Raw genomic sequence first — 20,814 nt, forward strand, 5'->3', positions numbered from 1 at the left:
TCTGATCACTCAAAGAATTTATATTCTTATGCATATCTGTTTTATTTTCATAATTCTAATCTGAAAGGGTAATTTAGTTAATAACATTTTTAACCACCAATTTACTATCTGATTGCAGTTGGCACTTTAAAGATGAGTCATTCTTGTATGAAGTGTGTAAACTTCATTCACAAGTTTCAGGGCCAAGTTGTACTATTAATCCAGGTAAACATCACTTGATTTCACTTCAGGACAGTAGTTTCTGAAAGAACAGTATGACTTAATTCCTGATTGATAAGTGTAAAGCATGTGACGTCCTTTAAGAGTTCAAATTATTCTGGAATGAATATAAATCTTTCAGTTGTATTATGTCAGTTATCTATTAAAGAAATGTTTATTTAAGACTTAGGTTGTTGTTGTTGTTGTTGTAGGGTTTAATGCCAATTTTCAGCACAAGATAGGCTATACATGGCAGCCAGTATAACTGGTGGAGTTAGAATCCTGGAAAACCCCAGGAAGAACCACTGACCCATGAAAAGCTACTGGCAGGCTTTCTCACATACCGATGTCAGCTGAGTCTGAGACTCGAACCCACGCAGACAGAGGTGAGATGGCAGTGACCTGGAATGGTGACCACTTTAGACCACTCAACACCCTTTAGAAGTAGGAATTAATAGTATTAATATTAGTCTTGGAAGGATATTTAGTTGTTTTTCATTGTGATGATTAATTTATTTAATTCAAACATTCATGGGAATTATAAAGTGCTTGGGCTATCTGGATTACTTAATTTTTCACTTTGTATTTTAGGGAAAATAAAATGTATTTTCAATTTTACCAAGTTGGTTGGTTTTCTCTCTCTTTCATTACTTAGCTGAAAACCATAGTCATAACTAAATGACACTGTGTAAAAATCTAAACTGCTTCTATGAGTGACTGCTCCATACTGAAAGTGCCTTCCCTGGGTCCCAATTATGTTTAAATGGAACAGTCCCTAGTACAGCTGATTGACATGATGGGATTATTAACAGAATCAACTACAAACATTAAAGCGGCCGCGAGTGGCCGAATGGTCTAAAGCGCCGTCTGTTGCAGATCACTGCCATCTCACCTCTGTCTGTGTGGGTTCGAGTCTCGGATTCGGCTAATGTGGGTATGTGAGAAAGCTTGCCAGTAGCTTCTCGTGGGTTGGTGGTTCTTTCCGGGGTTTTCCCGCGTTCTTCCTCCACCATTAATACTGGCCGCCATGTATAGCCTATCGTGTGCTGAAAAATGGTGTTAAACCCTACAACAACAACAACAAACATTAAATAACACTTGCAATTAGCATGAGTATAACACAATGAACACCATATACAAGAAGGTCTGCCTATGCTGAGATGTAGAATGTAATGCAGCCACATCCACTCACCTAGTACATTCTTTAAGTTTAATTCAGTTACACGAACACAGAACAATGCTCATAACATGAAACCAAGCAATCAAACTATGTACTCCACACCTCTCCTCATACTCACACTTAATACAAAGTTCTTGTCTTGGATGAAATACACTCTGGCAAGTATGACCTCCTCAAGCTTTAAAACTCTCATTTGCCAACAGTGCAAGTTTTTATCATATCTGGTACACAGCCCATGTACTTATAAGTGTCCCACTCTGGCAGTATTTAAAACTGCAACCACAAGCACTGAAATACACCCTGAAACATTCATCTACAACAGTGCAAGCTACAACACATGTTCTTGTGAGTTCCACTCTGGCAATATTTAAAACTACATCCACAAGCACTGAAATACACCATGAAACACTCTTCTACAACTGTGTAAGCTCTTAAAATCTAAGGCAATATTTAAAACTGCATGCAGTATGCCAGGCACATGCTGAAACAATCTCTTGCATTTATTCTGACTCATAGTGACATACATGGAAGCACTCTCCTACACTAATACAGGCTGTTAAGACACATACTGAAACACTCTCCAGCATTCATACAGACTCTTACTGACATAATAATAATAATAATGAGGACTTTGCATAGCACCTAATCTTTAGAAGCTCTAAGCACTTTACAACATTAGACAACACCTATAAGATAAAAAAACATAATGATATGATTACAAAAACAAACACTAAAAAAACATGCTGAGAATATTTAAGGTAGGAAACATTATTATGTCTTTAGGTTTGTTCTTGCAGTTGAAATGAGTTTTGAGAGCCCTCCTGAATGTGATCACTGTGTCTTCTACACTAATACAGGCTGTTAAAACAAAAAATTGAAACAAACTACTGCATTAATACAGACTCTTACTGACATGTACTGTAACACTCACCTACAGTAATACAGGCTGTTAAGACATACTGAAACACTCTCTTGCATTCATACAGACTCTTACTGATATATAGTGAGACACGTCTACACTAATACAGGCTGTTAAAACACATGCTGACTCTTACTAATGTACTGAAACACTCTCCAACACTAATACAGGCTGTTATACCTACCTCATACTTAGAACACAGATCACGCTCATGGGTGCAGTCCACTTTGGCAATCTTGATTTCCTCCACATCAGCATACTTTTTACCAAGCTCATCCCAAGTTGGAGCAAGCCTTTTACAGTGACCACACCTGATAATTCAACAAAACAATCTCGAGTAGCTGACATCTTTTCTATCATGCATTTAAGTAACGAGTAATTTTTTTACATTCCTACATAAGAAACTGCCCATGTGTGTCCTAGAGTCCATAGTCTTATGCAACTCCTGCATTATTCAAGATTTTAAACCCTGGGATACAACTGGGAGGAGTCTGTAAATGTAAGGAATGGTTTTAGAATTCTAATATTTTCCTTTGCAGAGTTGCTGGAGCTACACAGGTGGAAGTGGTTTAGCATAAATATAAAATAACTACCAATGAATGAGACTAATAATGTGCCTGCAAATTAGTGTGGTATGTGATTACTGTCACTAACATCAACCTATGGCAGATGTGGTGTTCACAAGGTTATCCCAAGGGGTATAAAGCTGTGGTCCTTGGGTCATAAATTTTGGAACTATTAAGGTCCTCACCTTAACTAGGCACATAAAGACAAAGTCATATATACAACTAATATTGGCCCCAAATTTATTTTAAGCCCTAGGCGATTGATCCACGAGACAGAGATTTGGACAAACCATATTAGCATTGACGTGAGTGAAGCTTAATTTTCAAAACCAGTGCCTGATCACATTTCTATAACTATTTTACATACATATATATATATATATATATATATATATATATATATATATATATATATATATATACACACACATCATTTTTAATGGTGTGGAGTCTTTTATCTCAGTAACAAGATGCTCCGGTGGCCTATTGAGTGCGTGGGTTAAGAGGTCTTGCTAGGATTTTAAAACTAGGAGTCCATGACTCCTACTTTGGTAAAAATAGGAGTCCCATCAGCAAAAGTTGCAGTCACCATAAGCATATTAGGCATGCATGGTGGCTAACTGTCCAGATGAGAAGAACCAGTAGTTGTCACTGAGCTTAATTTACCAAATTCTTTACACCACTGACATATAGCTCTTGTTTGTCTATTAGAGTGAGACTGAATTTTGTCAATTCAAGAAAAGACCATATTCCAAGCATCAAGCCAGGCATCACACACTTTCCTACTCTTGGCTACTGTTCCATCCTAACTATCAGTTCTAGTAACTTTAGAACTCTTCTGAAACTCATTACAATCTTCGTCAATTTGCCATTTAACCCCAAAATATTTATCCAAATTTGCAAATGGCATTCATTTTTGTCCAAGTCTCGGCATGCCTATATTTCAAGGTCACATGCACTACTTATCTGCATAGCTGCCAACCTTCCAGACTCGCAATTAGCAAAAATAGGGATAAAAATTTGTGAAAAATACCATGACAATAACTCCATCCACTCTCACAGTCAATACTACACTATATCAAGATTGCAATATAAAACTAAAACACTATATATATGCAGAAATATATTTGAATTTCTTTTTATTATGGTATTCATAAGCTTAACTTGTTTTTGTGGTTATTTATCAAGACATGATATTGTGGCAGACTTGAACTTCCTCAACTGCTTGATCATAAATTTTTTTTAAAAACAGTTCAGGCTCCTTGCCTGTTGGTTGATCTTGGTGACTAAAATTGCTGACAAACTTTCTGCACCTAAGGAGGCCCTAAAGTCTGTCTTAATTTTCCTCACAAGAGAAAATACTCTTTCACTGTCACTGTTGCTGTGAGGAATGCACAGGAGCTGCAGTACTTTTGGTTCTTCCATAGGAAAATTTGAAAGCGATCTTAGAGTCCGGGAACATTTGTCTGAACAAATGTTGAGGATGGTCTCCAGCTGATAAAGGTAGATTGTGTTCAACAAGAAAACTCACAAATAATGCTTCAGCATTGGTAGTTTGCAGGTCTCCCGTCGATGGCTCAAAATATTCCAGAGACGAAATCTGCAAATTATTAATTTTCCCAACTTCTACGTGTTTTTTGCAACTGATGTGCTAAGTCACATCGTCTCTGCCAAAATGCCCGATACTAAAATTTGTGGCACACTATGTGCAAAAAGCATAATGTATATCAATATTTAATGGCAGAATGCACGGCCAATTTTTGGTATATTCCAAATTAAACTTCATTTTTTGAGCAATACATTTCTTTTTCCTTGGTGATGAAGCTCTTTTCAAGATCTTACATGTGGCGACGAACGGTAATTCAAAGCAGTGTTGGTGACGCATGCGCAAAGCAAAATTCCGGTTAAGGCCCCAGTTTCTCTCAAAAGCAGTTGTAAAACTACTGTTATACATATAGATTAAAATAGACAAAAATGCTTGCTACTAAGCCAACTTTACCAATCGGCTGTAGTTCTACTAATATCACGACCAGCAGTACCGGACCGTTTCGGCAACTGCCAATGTCACGACTAGTGCTTAACAGGAAATCGGTTATTTTATTAAAGATTCAAAATAATTGAGAACTGGAGAATTGGTGAATTTTTAGCTTGCGACGTGAATTCGTGAATCACTGAAAAAGTTGTGAAATTCACACCAAAATCGTGAGGGTTGCCAGCTATGTATCTGGATACACTAGGAAATGAACACAATAATGATAGCTAAGTTTGTTCATTTGATGTACTCTTATAATGATCACATGTACATATCTGGTTCTTTCTGCCTCTGAATTCAGTCATCGTAAATATCAGCACATTTTCCCACCTCTACTAGTCGATGGCTTTGAACTTGCCACCCAGCTATTGTGTTATGTTCTTCTGATGTACTCTTATAATGACAACATGTATATCTAGGGGCCTTTCAGCCATTGAATTCTATCATAAATATCAGTACAGCTAAAGTTTTCAATTGATCAACACATTTTCCCACTCAGCAGGTGGTTGAAGCAGGACTGGTAACCTTTTGAATTTGCCCTCAGCTATTGCATGCATAGAAAGAACTCCTGATTAAGTGATTTTCTACATCCCAGATAAAATAATTGCATCAAACATGTGTGATTAAGCATTTCTGAGACCTCTGGGCTTCAAACTCCGACTGAGTCATACCAAAGACGTACAAAAATGGTACTGACAGCTGCCTTGCTAGGCACTCAGCATTAAAAGGTTAGAGTTCAGACTTGACAGCCTGGTATAAGATGGGACATCATGCTACATTTCTGCAGCATGATGCCCCAGAGTTAGACATTACTTGAAACTGCCATACTGCACACATTGTAACACTATGACGGAAAAATTGTTAAAGATACCTAAAAAGTCCAAATCACACACACACACACACACTATCTCAGTAATATGTAGTATTATTAAATCACACTGCATGGAGTCTCTGTCTCAGTTACATGTACCATCATTTAATTACACTGCATTTTGTCTCCATCTCAATAATATATACCAATACTTAATTATACGGTATACAGTTTCTGTCTCAAAAACATGCCATCATTTAAATGCACTGCATGGTGTCTCCATCTCTTAAATATGTATGATTATTTAATTACACTATCACTAAATTTTCTTAAATAACCTACATGAAACAGTGGGGAATATTTGTGGCCATGTAAAATGATATGCTCCTGCATGAACCTGGGTATCCAAAAACCAAAGTATTGTTACTTACAAATATACAGCTGAACTTTATGATTGTTACAAGATAATAAAATAAACAGGAATTTGATACGAAGTCAAAAAACTTACCATGGAGCAAAAAACTTGATAAAAGTTAGATCCTCAGATATGGTTTCATCAAAATTATCTTTATTCAAGGACAACACAGTCTGAAAAATACAAATATTGTACATACAGCACTCCCTTGCTATAATGCCATTTAATCACATACTCCCTCACTATAATGCCATTTAATCATGCAGCACTTCCTTACAGTGGGGCACTTGGTGGCTGAATGGTCTACAGTACATGCAACCAGTAAGAGAGTAACACTGTTAAAATCAAGATTTTTGGCTGCCCTTCGTGTGCTACACAAAACCTCTTGACATGCCACCTTGTGGCACATGTGCTGTAGGCTGCCAACCACTGGTCTGCAGTATTTGACTTTACCAACCACTGCCATCTCTTTCTGAGTAGGTTCAAGTCTCAGGTCAACCAATATGGTCATGTGAGAAAACTTGCTAGTACCTTTCCATAGGTCAGTGGTTGTCACAAAAGTTTTTCTGGGGTCATCCTCCACATATTATACTAAGCCACCATGTATAGTCCATACAATACGTAGGAATGGTGTTAAACCCAAAACAAGAAAAATCATACAGTACACCCTCGCTATAATCCCATTCATGAGAACCATGAAAGTGGACCACTTTTTAGGTGGATACTGTAAATTACATTCTTACTAACAGCCATTTAATCACACAATATTCCTTCACTATAATCCTGTTCTGGAGATAAGTAAATGTAAATCAACTTATCAATATGGTTGATCTCATTCTTACAGGCTGCCATTTCATTATAAAGTATTCTTACAGGCTGCCATTTCATCATACAGCATTCTTACAGGGTGCCATTTCATCATACATCACTCTTACAGGCTTACATTTCATCATACAGCATTCTTACAGGTTGCCATTTCATTATAAATTATTCTTACTGGCTTACAATTCATCATACAGCATTCTTACAGGCTTACATTTCATCACGCAGCATTCTTACAGACTGCCATTTTATCATACAGCATTCTGACAGGCTTACATTTCATCATACAGCATTCTTACAGGCTTACATTTCATCATACAGTATTCTTACAGGCTGCCATTTCATTATAAAGTATTCTTACTGGCTTACAATTCATCATACAGTATTTTTACTGGCTAGCATTTCATCATACAGTATTCTTACAGGCTGCCATTTCATCATACAGTACACTCTTATTCTGTCATTAATGCTGTATGTGAGAGTCCTAAATGCAGACCATCATATAGGTGAGGTCATTTTGTTCTAATTACTTTTAACTACATGTCTACTTTATGAATGGCCCATCTATAAAAGATTGTCCTAATTTGCATCCTGAAAACAGATTTCCAAATCCCATTTCGCAATTACATTCTATACATCCATGTGATTTTCAAAGCATGCATAAAATACACAATGGCCATCCTCAAGCACCTCCTTTTCAAAACTTTATACGAGTCCCATGTTAATTTTAAAAATAGTCTGCGAGTTAGACAAGTATGTCTGTGTAGGGTTCAGTATAGTTCAGTAACTGATTTAATGTTGGAATCACTAATGTTTCTGATTACTGTTATTGTACTTGACTCAAGTTATTTTTCATTTTCTGACAATCCTATAATTCAAACTTGTCTTCTGTCCTACAAATTTTTACACTTTGCATCATCTTTCCCAACAATCTTCTGAACCTATCCAAATCACTTTAGCTTTATACAAATTTATATTTAGACCAAATATGCTACTAAAGATATAAAAAAAATTTGTTTCATAAGAAGATGTAATAATAACTGTCAGCTTTTGAAACCTTTTGGCAAGTCTGTAATTATTCCCTGACAAAGTGTAATCAACATATAGTCTTTAAATATCCTTCATTTCATGATTCTTTTTAAAAAGTACCAGTATCTCTTTAGTTTTTTAAAATTATGTACCCGAACTTTCATAATCTTGTTTATTTTTTCTAAACTTGCACAACTTGTTCTTGTGTCGATGCTCCAAGGAAAGAACGTGAAATTTCATTTCATTAGATAATTTAAAATGACAATCAAGGAAACTTTCAGTAAATTAAGTATAATTTTTTCTCATTTTAAAGAAATATATATTAAAGCAACCGTGTTAAATTTTGGAAGATTTTTTATTCAGTTTTGTCTTGTTATTATTTTTGTAATAGTTTTGCTTACATAATTTTCTTTCAGTGCAGAGACAAACTAAGGTTTTTCACTCTGCTCCGCAAATTGCACCTTCATTTTTATCAAGACACCAGTCATATGCCTGATTCTTAACTTCCAAGGCACCAGCCACATGTGTGATTTTTAATTACCAAGGCACCAGTCACATGTCTGATTTTTAAATACCAAGGCACCAGTCACATGTCTGATTTTTAAATACCAAGGCACCAGTCACATGTCCGATTCTTAAATACCAAGGCACCAGTCACATGTCTGATTTTTAAATACCAAGGCACCAGTCACATGTCTGATTTTTAAATACCAAGGCACCAGTCACATGTCCGATTCTTAAATACCAAGGCACCAGTCACATGTCCGATTCTTAAATACCAAGGCACCAGTCACATGTCCGATTCTTAAATACCAAGGCACCAATCATATGTCCAATTCTTAACTATTCTATTTATCATTTTCCATTTCTTCCAGATCATGAGTATTGCCAGCTGAAGCATGTTATTCCAAGACTGAAACATTATTAATCAAATCTTTTTCCAGCTTTTGTTGTCTTTCTTCTTTCACAAAGATCAAGTAATACTCCTGTCCCCCACAGAAAGGCTAAACTCTTGCATACTTTAGAGTCATATTCTTTGGAAATCATGCAAAGAATAGTAAATATTACTCTCTATGATGTGTCTATTTATTATTTCAAGATATGATATATCCATTGATTATTTCATTACAGGATGTATCCATTTGATGTATTTATTTATTGTTTTAATACAGGATGTATCCATTTTTTATGTGTCTATTTACTATTTCATTACAGGATGTATCCATCTGATGTGTCTATTTATTATTTCATTACAGGATGTATCCATTTGATGTGTCTATTTATTATTTGCATACAAGATGCATCCATTTGATGTCTGTTTATTATTTCATTACAGGATGTATCCATTTGATGTGTCTATTTATTATTTGCATACAAGATGCATCCATTTGATGTCTGTTTATTATTTCATTACAGGATGTATCCATTTGATGTATCTATTTATTATTTCATTGCAGGATGTATCCATTTGATGTGTCTATTTATTTGCATACAAGATGCATCCATTTGATGTCTGTTTATTATTTCATTACAGGATGTATCCATTTGATGTATCTATTTATTATTTCATTACAGGATGTATCCATTTGATGTGTCTATTTATTATTTTATTACAGGATGTATCCATTTGATGTGCCTATTACTTCAGTACATGATGTACCCAATTAAAGCAGCATTCTTGAAGTGCTAATTTCATTTTTCACTCTCAAAATCGGACAATTTAAAGTTACAACTTGTAACTGAGGGCCAGTTTGATAATAAGTTCCCATATCAGCAAATGCTACGAGTTCATGTGAAACTAGAAATCAATTACAATTATATTGTCTGTGGACAATATCATCACATTAATGTTTAGTAGAATGACGGGAATTTTCAGCCACATCAGTAATCTTTACACAGGATGGGATAAACCTTTTAAAAATCAGTTTACCCAGGGCAGATTGACTAAAAAATTGAACTTGCCCTTCAGTGATCAGAGCTTGCTCCAAAATATTGCAACAATAATATCAAAGCAAATTTTTAAAACTTGCTCACCTCACGGCATATACCTATGGATATTACTATGACTATGTGGTCTTAAATTGGGTTACTGAAAGGAGTGAAAATGAACACGCATTGTAAAATTTAACAAGTAACGTATTTCCCTAGGACACAAAGTCAAAAATTTTAAAAGAACTTCCAGTATTGTGATTTAAATCCCAAACAGTCATACATGCTCTGTCACAAGTCCTAGTGTATTTAGTTCCAACTGAATTCCAGTTGTGTTCCAAATAAATTCCACTATTAAATGTGTTGATGTGCCTGTAGTCACGAACATGCTAATGTGCCAATGGCCTGGAATGGTGGCATATTAACATTCTTTTGATATATCACAATAATATATTCCAAAATATCCTTGACTGAATTTACTATAATTCCAAATCAATGTTCCAGTCCAAGAATATTACTGAGCACTATGTAATTCCAGTGAATAATTTGATTAAATAAATCCAGCCAAATTAAAAACTGACACAACAATAAAAACTGATTCTGGTTCAGATGTTAGGAAGTAATCTTGCAAGTAAAAAACTTTATATAAAAAGCTAAGACACAATAATAGATCTAGGATGTATGTCAGTTTCCTTCCCAAAACATCCAAAGTTGTCAACAAGTTTTAGGAATTTCCTAGTGAAAAACGAATATCCAACATTCAGATAAAAGTCGACATGTTTACTTCCACTGATAATTTATTGAACATAAATAATTAAAAACTGAACACAATCACAACCTGTCTCTCCCTCTCTCTTTATTTTTGTACTTTTGCCTGGGGACCAGTATCATACAAAGTTGAATTTAAACAAGGTGAATTTGGGCTTATATTGGCAACAGGGCTAGTTGATTGGACTATCCCTGGTGTACACGTTTACAGCAATTATAACCCAGATTGCTCAGAAGTAACAATTAATGTGCAGTATGCACTACCAATCTTCAATGGAGCAAATGAATGCAGAAAATATATGCTTAAAACTGAGCTTAACTGAAGCTGTAAGTTTAAAACAATAGTACATTCTGAATTCACAATTCTCTTTACCAACATTTTGAGTATCAACAAATCTTTTTTATGATTTAAATTCACTAACTTTCATAGACACAGTGCAATTGATGGTTACACCTCACTGCTCATGCTAGAATTTTGAGCAACCTATGTACAGACTAAAAGCCTATCAAAATCTTGAACACAGTGATGACAACAATAATGAAATCTAAGTACCGGTGGTATGGCAGGTGGAAGTTGTGGGTTTAACACCATTTTTCAGCACATAATAGGCTACACATGACAGTATAACTGGTCATGGAGAAAACTGGGAAAAATTCCAACCCATGGGAAGCTACTGGAAAGCTTTCTCACATACCCACAATGGCTGAGCCCAAGACTTGATCACATGTGGACAGAGTTGAGATGGCAGATATCAGTAAAGAGGAGTGTCTTAGACCATCCCACCACCCAGGCCATTGTATGGAGGGTGGAAGTGACACTACGACATTTATATTCAGGGTACTTTTTATTACTGCTCCAAATAATCTTAATAACTAATAAATTTTTCCAAATTATCTTTTCATTAAGTGCAACTAGAAATTTTCAGTAACATCTGAAACATCAAAACATATTTTCAAAATTACAATTTCTTGTACAAGCATTTCTACTACCGGTGGAAAAACAACTCCTACCTGGTCTGATCATAAGCCTAAATCTCACTTATCTTTATTGACATATAAAGTTGACCTCAAAGACTAATGAATCTATATTTTGTTACTAATTTTAGTAAGAAACTAAAGTCTATTTCAATCATTAATAACTGAAACTATATTTTGTAAAGTGAATGAACACACCGCCATAAACACTAAAAGACTGAACTTAGCCAATTACTGCCAAAAAGTGATATGTACATATCAGAATCTGCTAAATGAAAACTAGCATGATTATTCTGCAAAGTTTTAACTGTACCTCATTAGGTATGTCCTTATCTTTATTCACCTCCTCCAAGTCCTCCTCAATCACTTTTTCTGGAACAACCTCTGGCTCATTTCCTACCGTTGGACTCTTTGTCTTCTTTGTCATCATTTCTGTTGCATAGTTTTGAAGCTCTTCAAGACTCCGACCACCTGTGTACTGATCTATCTGTAAAAGCAGAAAACAGCTTACACATATGAGCACTTTTTTAAAACTCAAAATCTGCCATAAAAGTCATATTAACTATTAACCCATATTAAACTACCAGTTTTAAAAAATCCTGCAAACCAAACTGCTGACAAATTAACCTAAATTAGAAGACATGAACGTGTCTATAAATGCCACATTTATCACTTTCAATGGCTGTTTATGACAATTTTGACTCTAGTTTAAGAACTAATACTTCTCTCATTGATATATATGACTATCACTGAAATGTTGGAACATGAGGCCAGAGATTGTTTAGCATCAGCCTTAAAGGTAAATGCATGAGCAGTTCAAAGGAATGTAGTAAAGAGTATTCTGTATAAAAAATTTCAAATTCTGCTGAATGATTTTTTGTGGTTTACCCGTGGACCTGGGTTCGAATCTCTGTAGACTACGAATTAACAATTCTCTAGCCAGTATGATAGCATTACTTGTACTAAAATATTAATTCTGCCTACTAATATCAAGCATTCTTCTAAAGGAATCCAGAGATAGCACTTTCCATTCTGTCTGGTGTATATTTATAATTCTCTATAATTAATTCTATATACCTTGATTTCTTTCATAGGAATCTGGAATGACTGTGTAGATATATGAGAATTAATTACTAGGTCATCATGCGAGTGTCTGCTACACATGAGTGCATATAACAACGATTGAGTAACATCATTTTTTGGTGATGTGGGCTTAGTCGTGAGGGAATATGGGCTTGTGTGTGCAGGCAAGGCAATGGGTGCCGTTTACCCACGGACCTGGGTTTGAATCTCCATAGAGTACAAATTAACAATTCTCTAACCTGTATGATAGTATTACTTGTATATATATATATATATATATATATATATATATATATATATATATATATATATATATATATATAAAAAACTTAAGTTTCTCTAGTTTCAGCCCAATTACGCTGATGAAAAACCTAATTATAAGTACCTTGAACAAGGATGCTGTCTGTTGTTGTTGTTGTAGTAGGGTTTAACACCATTTTTCAGCACAAGATAGGCTATACATGGCAGCCAGTATAAATGGTGGAGGAAGAACCTGGGAAAACCCTGGAAAGAACCACCGACACACGAGAAGCTACTGACAAGCTTTCTCACACACCCAAATTGGATGAATCTGAGACTCGAACACATGCAGACAGAGGTGAGATTGCAGTGATCTGTAATGGTGGGTGCTTTAGACCAGATGCTGTCTGTCAAATTTGATCGTATTCTGTTTAGTTATTTTTGGCATTTAAGGGTTTTCTTTATTAAGCAAAATCAGCAATATTGATATTACTTGTTTTCCATATATCCATCAATTGGCTTTGATGCCTAGATGCTTTCCTCCAAATTTATCAAATTCTGATTGGTTTTTGAGAAGTCATTTATAAGGGTTTTTTTATCCTATCTTAGCAACAATGACCATATTAGAAGGTACACTGGGAATTTTGCTTAAAATTTCAAGACCAACATGCTTTTTGCTAAATTTACTTGAATTCTGTTGAGCAGTTCTTCTAAAGATTGTTTATTTTAATAATGGTGGCCATATTTGATAACTAATCAATACATTCAAAAAAGTTAATTTAAACATATATGTTACCCAGGGAAGGCAGTTTAAAAAAAATATATGCCAGAGTACATTGATTTCACAGAGTTCATATTTAAATGATAAAAAAGTTCTAAATTTCATCTATGGGTGAGTACCCCACTTTAAAAGTGTCTTCCCTGGGTCCCATGTATGTTTTAATGTAACAGCCCTTATGGATGCCTACTAAAATTGGTTGACATTGGTCCAGTAGTTTTAGAGAGTAAGTTTAAAATATCAAAAGTTGAGAGTTAAAAATTAAGTACAAATAAAATTCGGACAAATTAAAAAATTAGGACACAGAAACATTCCATCTAAGAAGTGACAATAACAAAGTCATTTAGTCTTCATTACTTTTTCCATTTTCTTCTCACACACAAGTGATTGTTCCCTTAAAAACCCTTCTGTCTGACCATGATAAATATATATTTCAAACATTATTCTTCAAGAATTTTTTCATCCAAGAATCCGATTTTTACCTTCTGTCCATCCCTGAACCAAAGCAGAGTCGGAAATCCCTCAACACCAAGCCTGTCACATATAGCTCTATCAGTTGTGCAATCCACCTGTTAAAAGCATAGAAAATAGCTTGTAAGTTGGGTCCAGATGGCAAACAACATACACCTTGCATTGCATAATGCACTAGCAGATCCAAGTCTATGTTTTTCATTTATTGATTACTCCTAACAAGCTGACACAAACCTAGATTGGCTAGTGCATTATGGGATGGCAGGTCTGGGTCTGCAGTTTGCAGCTGCATCCAAGTTATATGCAAGTATAAATGATACATTTTAATTAAATATAAGCAAGTACTGCACAAAGAGGAGAGATTAAAACACTCAACTACTGCAAATGGCAATGTACAGCAAACAAAAAACAGTATGTGACCATTTATCCAGATGCTGGCTTTAGGCAAAGTAGCTGTGGCTGACGACTGAAATTTATTCATTCAGTGTAGGTCTCATATAATTCATTTTAAACAATAATTTATTGCCAGTCTGACTCATTCTAACTTTTGTTTTTATGATGAAGACTAAATAGAGGATATTTGCTTGAAGTGAGTGAATAATGGATATATTTCATGGAGTTGATGAAAAACTAAGTATTTTCACGAGTGGCAAAGCCACGAGTGAAAATACTAGAGTTTTTCACCCACGAGATGAAATGTATCCGTTATTCACTCGTTTCAAGCAAAAACAAGTTTCAAGGATAATAGACAGGGATTATTAATAAGAAAACAACCACTACATAAGGAAAAAGTAGTTCACTGACAGAAAATCAAAGGGAGGTAAGTATGTTCTGACTCAAAAAGTAGTTCCTGTAGTGAAAAAATAGTTATTTTTTCACTACAGTGAAATAACAATATTATTCTAATTAGAAAATCAAGTAATTCACTGCTTAGCATAAAATAAATTGTCAGTAATAAAGATTCTGTTTTTAATACATGTCATTTCCTCCACCTGATCTTCAAAATCTGTGGGAAAGAAAGTTAGTTTGCTGTCTTTTTTTAAATACATATAATGATTCAATAACGGAAATTTTCACAAAGAATAAACAGACCTGCCAATCCTAACAATGCCTTTTAGGTAAGTTTTTTCATAACTTTGATGAATTTTTTGTTTAACAAAATATCGAATTGGAAAACATGCCAATAAAAAGTTCATGTGTTATCTGATGCATGGAATGGAAGGTAAAAAAACTTTGTAAATACACTTAGACATTAATGACCTCCAGTTCAGTTCAGAAAACTACATGGAGCTCAACGTTTTCTTGCCAAATCTCTCAAATCGATCTATTTGTTTTATATACACAATTCAAGTGGCAGCTGCAATCATCTGACCAAATTGGAGCATAATTGTATCGACATGACATGATGTACAATAAATGTAACAATTGCCATTCCTGCTTTTCTTCCCAGCATGGCCACAAATCTGAATTATAGTTTTTATTCATCCATGCTGACTGCTTTAACATTTGTATTCATCCAAGCTGACTTCTTTAACATTTTCATTCATCCATGCTGACTGCTTTAACATTTTCATTCATCCATGCTGATTGCTTTAACATTTTTATTCATCCATGCTGACTGTTTTAACATTTTTATTCATCCATGCTGATTGCTTTAACATTTTCATTCATCCATGCTGACTGCTTTAACATTTTCATTCTTCCATGCTGACTGTTTAAACATTTTTATTCATCCATGCTGACTGCTTTGACATTTTTATTCTTTATGCTTTGACATTTTTATTCTTCCATGCTGACCATGTAAAGGTAAAGTTTACTTACAATAAAAATTAAACCCTAAAAATATTGGTCTCCTCCACAACAAAAATAGGACACAAAGATAGAGCTTTGGGTTATCATGCACACAATTTAGTCATGTACAGCTTCAGACTTTAAAAATCCAAACGTGTTATCTTTAGACCATTCTTAACTCTGTTTAAACATATTTGTACTTGACATTTGATCAAACAGTTATCAACATAAAAAGAGCAGTCAGCTGATAGATCATTTTCTGTACAAACATCAAGACAGGGAACCATCAATGTTTTATGATTTTAGGTAGGATGGCATGCATGTAACATGCCAAAATCTCAGTCATAAGCTGAATTGAAAAATATAATGAATGCCAGTAAAAGATAAAATAATGGTCACAATGAACCTTATTTTTTTTATAAAGGTGTGGTAGTAACAGAGATGCATATCATCTTTAATTTCATGATTCTAACATGAACAGTGTCTAACAAATTAACATTAAACGTAAAATGTAACCAAAGTCAGTAAAGCATAAAATATGGGCCATAATGACCAACTAGTGAAATTAGGGAGCAGTGCTCATCAAAATGTATCCCCAATATTCTTGATTCTAGATATAACAGTTTAACACATCATGCAGTCATCATAAGTGAAATGCAAAATCTTAACCCAGAGCCACTAAACTGTTAAATACAGATCAGTGACCTTTTCTGGCAAGGGTGTTGTACCTAAAGAAATGTAAACAATCATCTAGTTTACTGATTAAAGCATAAACAGTAAAACCATCAAACTGAACCAAAGTTGATGAAGTCTGAAATATGGGTCACAATGACCTTCTTTCAAGAATGTGGCACAGTACTCATCAAGATGCATCCCCTCACCAAGTTTCATGGTTCCATGTATAACAGTATTTGTACAGTGTGCAAAATACTGAGCTAAACATACAAACATAACCAAGAATGTACTACCAATGTGCAAAGTTAGCCCCCACCCCCCAAGGCCATCAGCCACCCCCCCACCCAAGTGGATGGATGCTATGAAACTCATTTCAAACTACTGCCCAAGACCAAGGAAGAAAAAATAGTTGAGATTCAATGAAGAAAAACATATGAATGTTTTTTTTAAATCTATATTTAAGCCAACTCTGTTAGCCAAAGGTAGTACAATTGCTTATTTCCACTTCACAGAGCTAAAAAGGCTTTAAACCTAGTCAACTCAACCAAATTTAATATGAAAACCCAGATCCAGACCAACCCAACAATGCACAGAACGAACTGAAATGATCATATTTTTTAAGTTTTGCTATTGGTCTTGATGTCCATAATTTAAGGGTTTTTCAAGTAATCCTGACAGTAAAATCACAGGGCTGACAGGACTGGAATGCATGTTTGCTGACTGTTTCATTACTTTACACACAAGCTTTGCTTTCTTGTACAGCCTTATTTCTTGTTGTGTATGTGTGATTTGGATTTTTAATGTAGCTTTAGCAATTTTTAATTCATATCATGACGATATCTGCAGTGCAGTGCAGCAGTTTACAGCTATGTCTAGCACTGGGGCATCATGATACAGACATGCAGCATCATGTCTCACTTATCCTGACAGTCCTAACAACAACATCTTAATGCTGAGTGCCAAGCACGGCAGCTGCAAGTACCATTTTTATAAGTCTTTGGGATGACATGGCCGGGTTCAAAGCCGCAACCTTCCAAATCCAAGGTGGACACCCTAACCATTTAGACCACCAGAGCAATCTTGTGCCTTATTATATTAAATACTAATGTTCAATATTCAGGTGAAATACAGGTGCAAAACTTTATTACTATAACATTTGTAAAAATTGTGCCTAAAATAAATGTATACATGTCAAGAGAAAGTCTTAACACTTACGAGCCACTATTTCCATTTAAATGAACACAAAACTACATGAATATTTAACGTCAAAACTGTTGCCTGGGGGTCTAGCTGACAATTAATGATACTGAAACCAATAATCTTCCACTGTTTCCTTTTAAAAAGATCTAAATCAACAGGAACATTAAACTTTATTACTGTTGCCTGAAGGGCAATTTGAAGTACACTTATCCTAAGCTACAAATCTGTTTTATTTATATGGGTCCTTGTGGTAGAGTAAACATAGTTGTCACCCTTAAATTACTCTTATACTTCCAGGTCTGGCCATCTCCCTTTACTTAGGAAATGACCAGACATTTCATTTAAAAAAAAGACTAACTCCCTAATACAACCACTTCCCTTAATGTAATTGGTGGTCTTAAATAAGAGTCATTACTACAGTATATATGTGTCAGATTTCAAGTAGTCTCTCACTATAAAATCCTTCAATATAACACACATTCTGATATAACAAATTTCCTGATACAACACACTCCCCGATATAACACACCTTGTAATATACAAAGGTATGGTCACAGATCCAATTATAATGGTTGAATTCTCTTTTCCAAATCAGGTGACCATTCCTATATCACCATCCAATTTTAATGCTACCCTGAACAGCATTATAGTGAGTGACAACTGGTCATTGTACCTAGTATAAATATATTTAAGAATGTTCATACCAAGAAAAATAAGTAAATATTCCAGCAGAAAAAAAGGCAATTGTGCAAACCATTTGTCATGAATTTCATTTATACCTTTTCAACCATAAGACCATCAATACGGGCAGAAATGGCCAGTTCCTCCCAAGTTGGTGCAAGCCTCTGGCAATGACCACACCATGGGGCATAAAACTTAATAAAGTGGTCTCCTCTCTCTGTCACCTTCTCAAAGTTAGCACTATCAAGCTCAACCAATTTCTTAATATCTTCCTCTGGTTTCTTGTCTTCTTCCTCCTCCTCTTCCTATCAATAACAAAATGAATAAAAGTGTTATAAATAAAAATAGTCCAATATAGGAATCATACATGTTGATTCTGGTGTGAATATAGTCCAATATAGGAAACATAGATACTGATCCTAGTGTGTTTAGATATAGTCAAATATAGGAACTCTAAAGGTTGATTTTCTTGTAAATGTCTACGGAATCCTGAGTGAGCTGTTGAAGCTAGAGTCCAAAGGTTTTAACACATATGAAGGATCCAGCAAATGTTTATAATAGCAAAAAAAGTGTGGATGCTATTCTTACATAAAAAACCCATAAGAATTGTTTTATAAACTGGCAATTAAATTAATGGTTTTGTTAGTGATGATAGTTATGGCTGGAAATTTACATGCCACCAGTAGAATCTTAAATAAACTTTAATGGTGATCTGGACTTTTCCTTCTCATTCTGTACAAAATTCCAGGCAAATTCATATTTCACTATTTCCAATAAGAAATTCACATTTTCCCCAGTCTTCCAGACAACATATGTTTTCACTACTATCATATGGAATGTTTGTTTGACTTGTTCCGTTTCTGGGACGACACACACTCCCAGTAAACTGACCAAACACCTCTAATGAATGTACTTCAACATCACATGTTTGAGTCAAAGGAGAAACATAGTTAGCAAATTGAAAAGTATAATATATTTAGCTTTCTTTTTACAAATAATAAGGGGGAGTTGAAGAGATCTTAAACAGTGGGGTCTTAAAGAGATGAGCAGAATACAAAACAGGGGGAGTTGAAGTGAATTGATACAAATTAGAGGAAGCTGAAGGAAGTTGGCACAAAACGGGGGAGTTCAAGTGAATTGATACAAATCAGGGTTAGTTGAATGGAGTTGGCACAAATCGGGGAAGCTGATACAAAACAGGGGGAGTTGAAGTGAGCTGATACAAAACAATGGAAGTTGAAGAGAGTTGATACAAAGCAGAGGGAGTTGAAGTGAGCTGATACAAAACAGGAGAAGTTGAAGAGAGTTCATACAAAACGGGGAGTTGAAGTGAGTTGATACAAAGCAGGGGGAAGTTGAAGTGAAGAGTAAACAAAGCTGTGGGAGCTTCAGACAGAAGCTAGCATAAAGCAGGAGTTGAAGAGCAGATCATTTATGGGGGGAGTTGAAAATAGGAGTTGACAATCTGCTTTGCACTGATATTCGTACTGTTTTGAGTAAATATGATGCATTGAGAAATAAGCCTTTTCTCTCTTTGTAAACTATTTTGCCTTCTTTGTGACTGGAGAATGTAACATGAGAGCACGCTTCCAATTAATACACAGATGATGCAGAAAGTAATCATTTATTTTTTATGTGGCCAAAAAGTAGGATAAATATAACAAGACGCCTAAGCATAGGGGAATATTCAGAAATTTCCATCCTTATTTAAATGGAGGGGATATGTATGTATGTAATATGTATGTATGATTGTATGCATGCATGTATGTCAATCTGTCTATATATAGGTAACAGCACAGCACATGTATCACAATCCTGGCTAAATAGTGCTTAATAAAAGTTTAATTCTCAACATATAAAGGTAAAAATTAGGATGGTAAATTCTACCAAATACAAATGTAGTTCAACAAGATAAAAAATGAAAGGTAAAGATGTTAAAATTCTTTAAAAGGTTAATAAGCAGCAGATAACGACAAAAATAAATTCCTTTTAATACAGTCACATTTTTCATATAAAACATTAAAAAGTTTATTTTAAGTTTTAACTTAGCTGTTAAGTAAGCATGCATACAAGAAACCTATTTCGATAAAGAAAAGAAAATGATCTCATTTTGAATTACTCCACACAGCTATAAGTAGTTTTTAAATACTGGTTTTTTCCACATAATCTATCCAGACCAGAAAGGACATACTGGTGATATTTTGCTATGCAAATATTTAATTCAAGAAGATGCTAATACAGATGCAGTAAA

General features: G+C 34.8%; 1 protein-coding gene across 2 annotated transcripts in view; it reads right to left on the reverse strand.

Moving 5' to 3' along the window:
* Positions 1–20,814, reverse strand: part of LOC149783654 (thioredoxin domain-containing protein 5-like) — a 43,428-nt gene that overhangs the window by 12,764 nt on the left and 9,850 nt on the right. The window contains exons 4-8 of one of the 2 annotated variants that reach the window (XM_089931897.1): positions 18,662–18,868; positions 14,228–14,314; positions 11,988–12,131; positions 6,215–6,294; positions 2,482–2,608 (exon numbers count right to left, since the gene is read on the reverse strand). In XM_089931897.1, coding sequence (XP_089788023.1) covers positions 2,482–2,608; positions 6,215–6,294; positions 11,988–12,131; positions 14,228–14,314; positions 18,662–18,868 — 645 coding nt within the window. Of the gene's footprint in view, positions 1–2,481; positions 2,609–6,214; positions 6,295–11,957; positions 12,132–14,227; positions 14,315–18,661; positions 18,869–20,814 lie in introns of both variants that reach the window. The other variant, XM_089931896.1, reaches the window with a different exon arrangement.

Source organism: Sinohyriopsis cumingii, chromosome 14 (genome assembly GCF_028554795.1).
Source record: "Sinohyriopsis cumingii isolate HCF-2022 chromosome 14, ASM2855479v2, whole genome shotgun sequence".
Taxonomy (NCBI): domain Eukaryota; kingdom Metazoa; phylum Mollusca; class Bivalvia; order Unionida; family Unionidae; genus Sinohyriopsis; species Sinohyriopsis cumingii.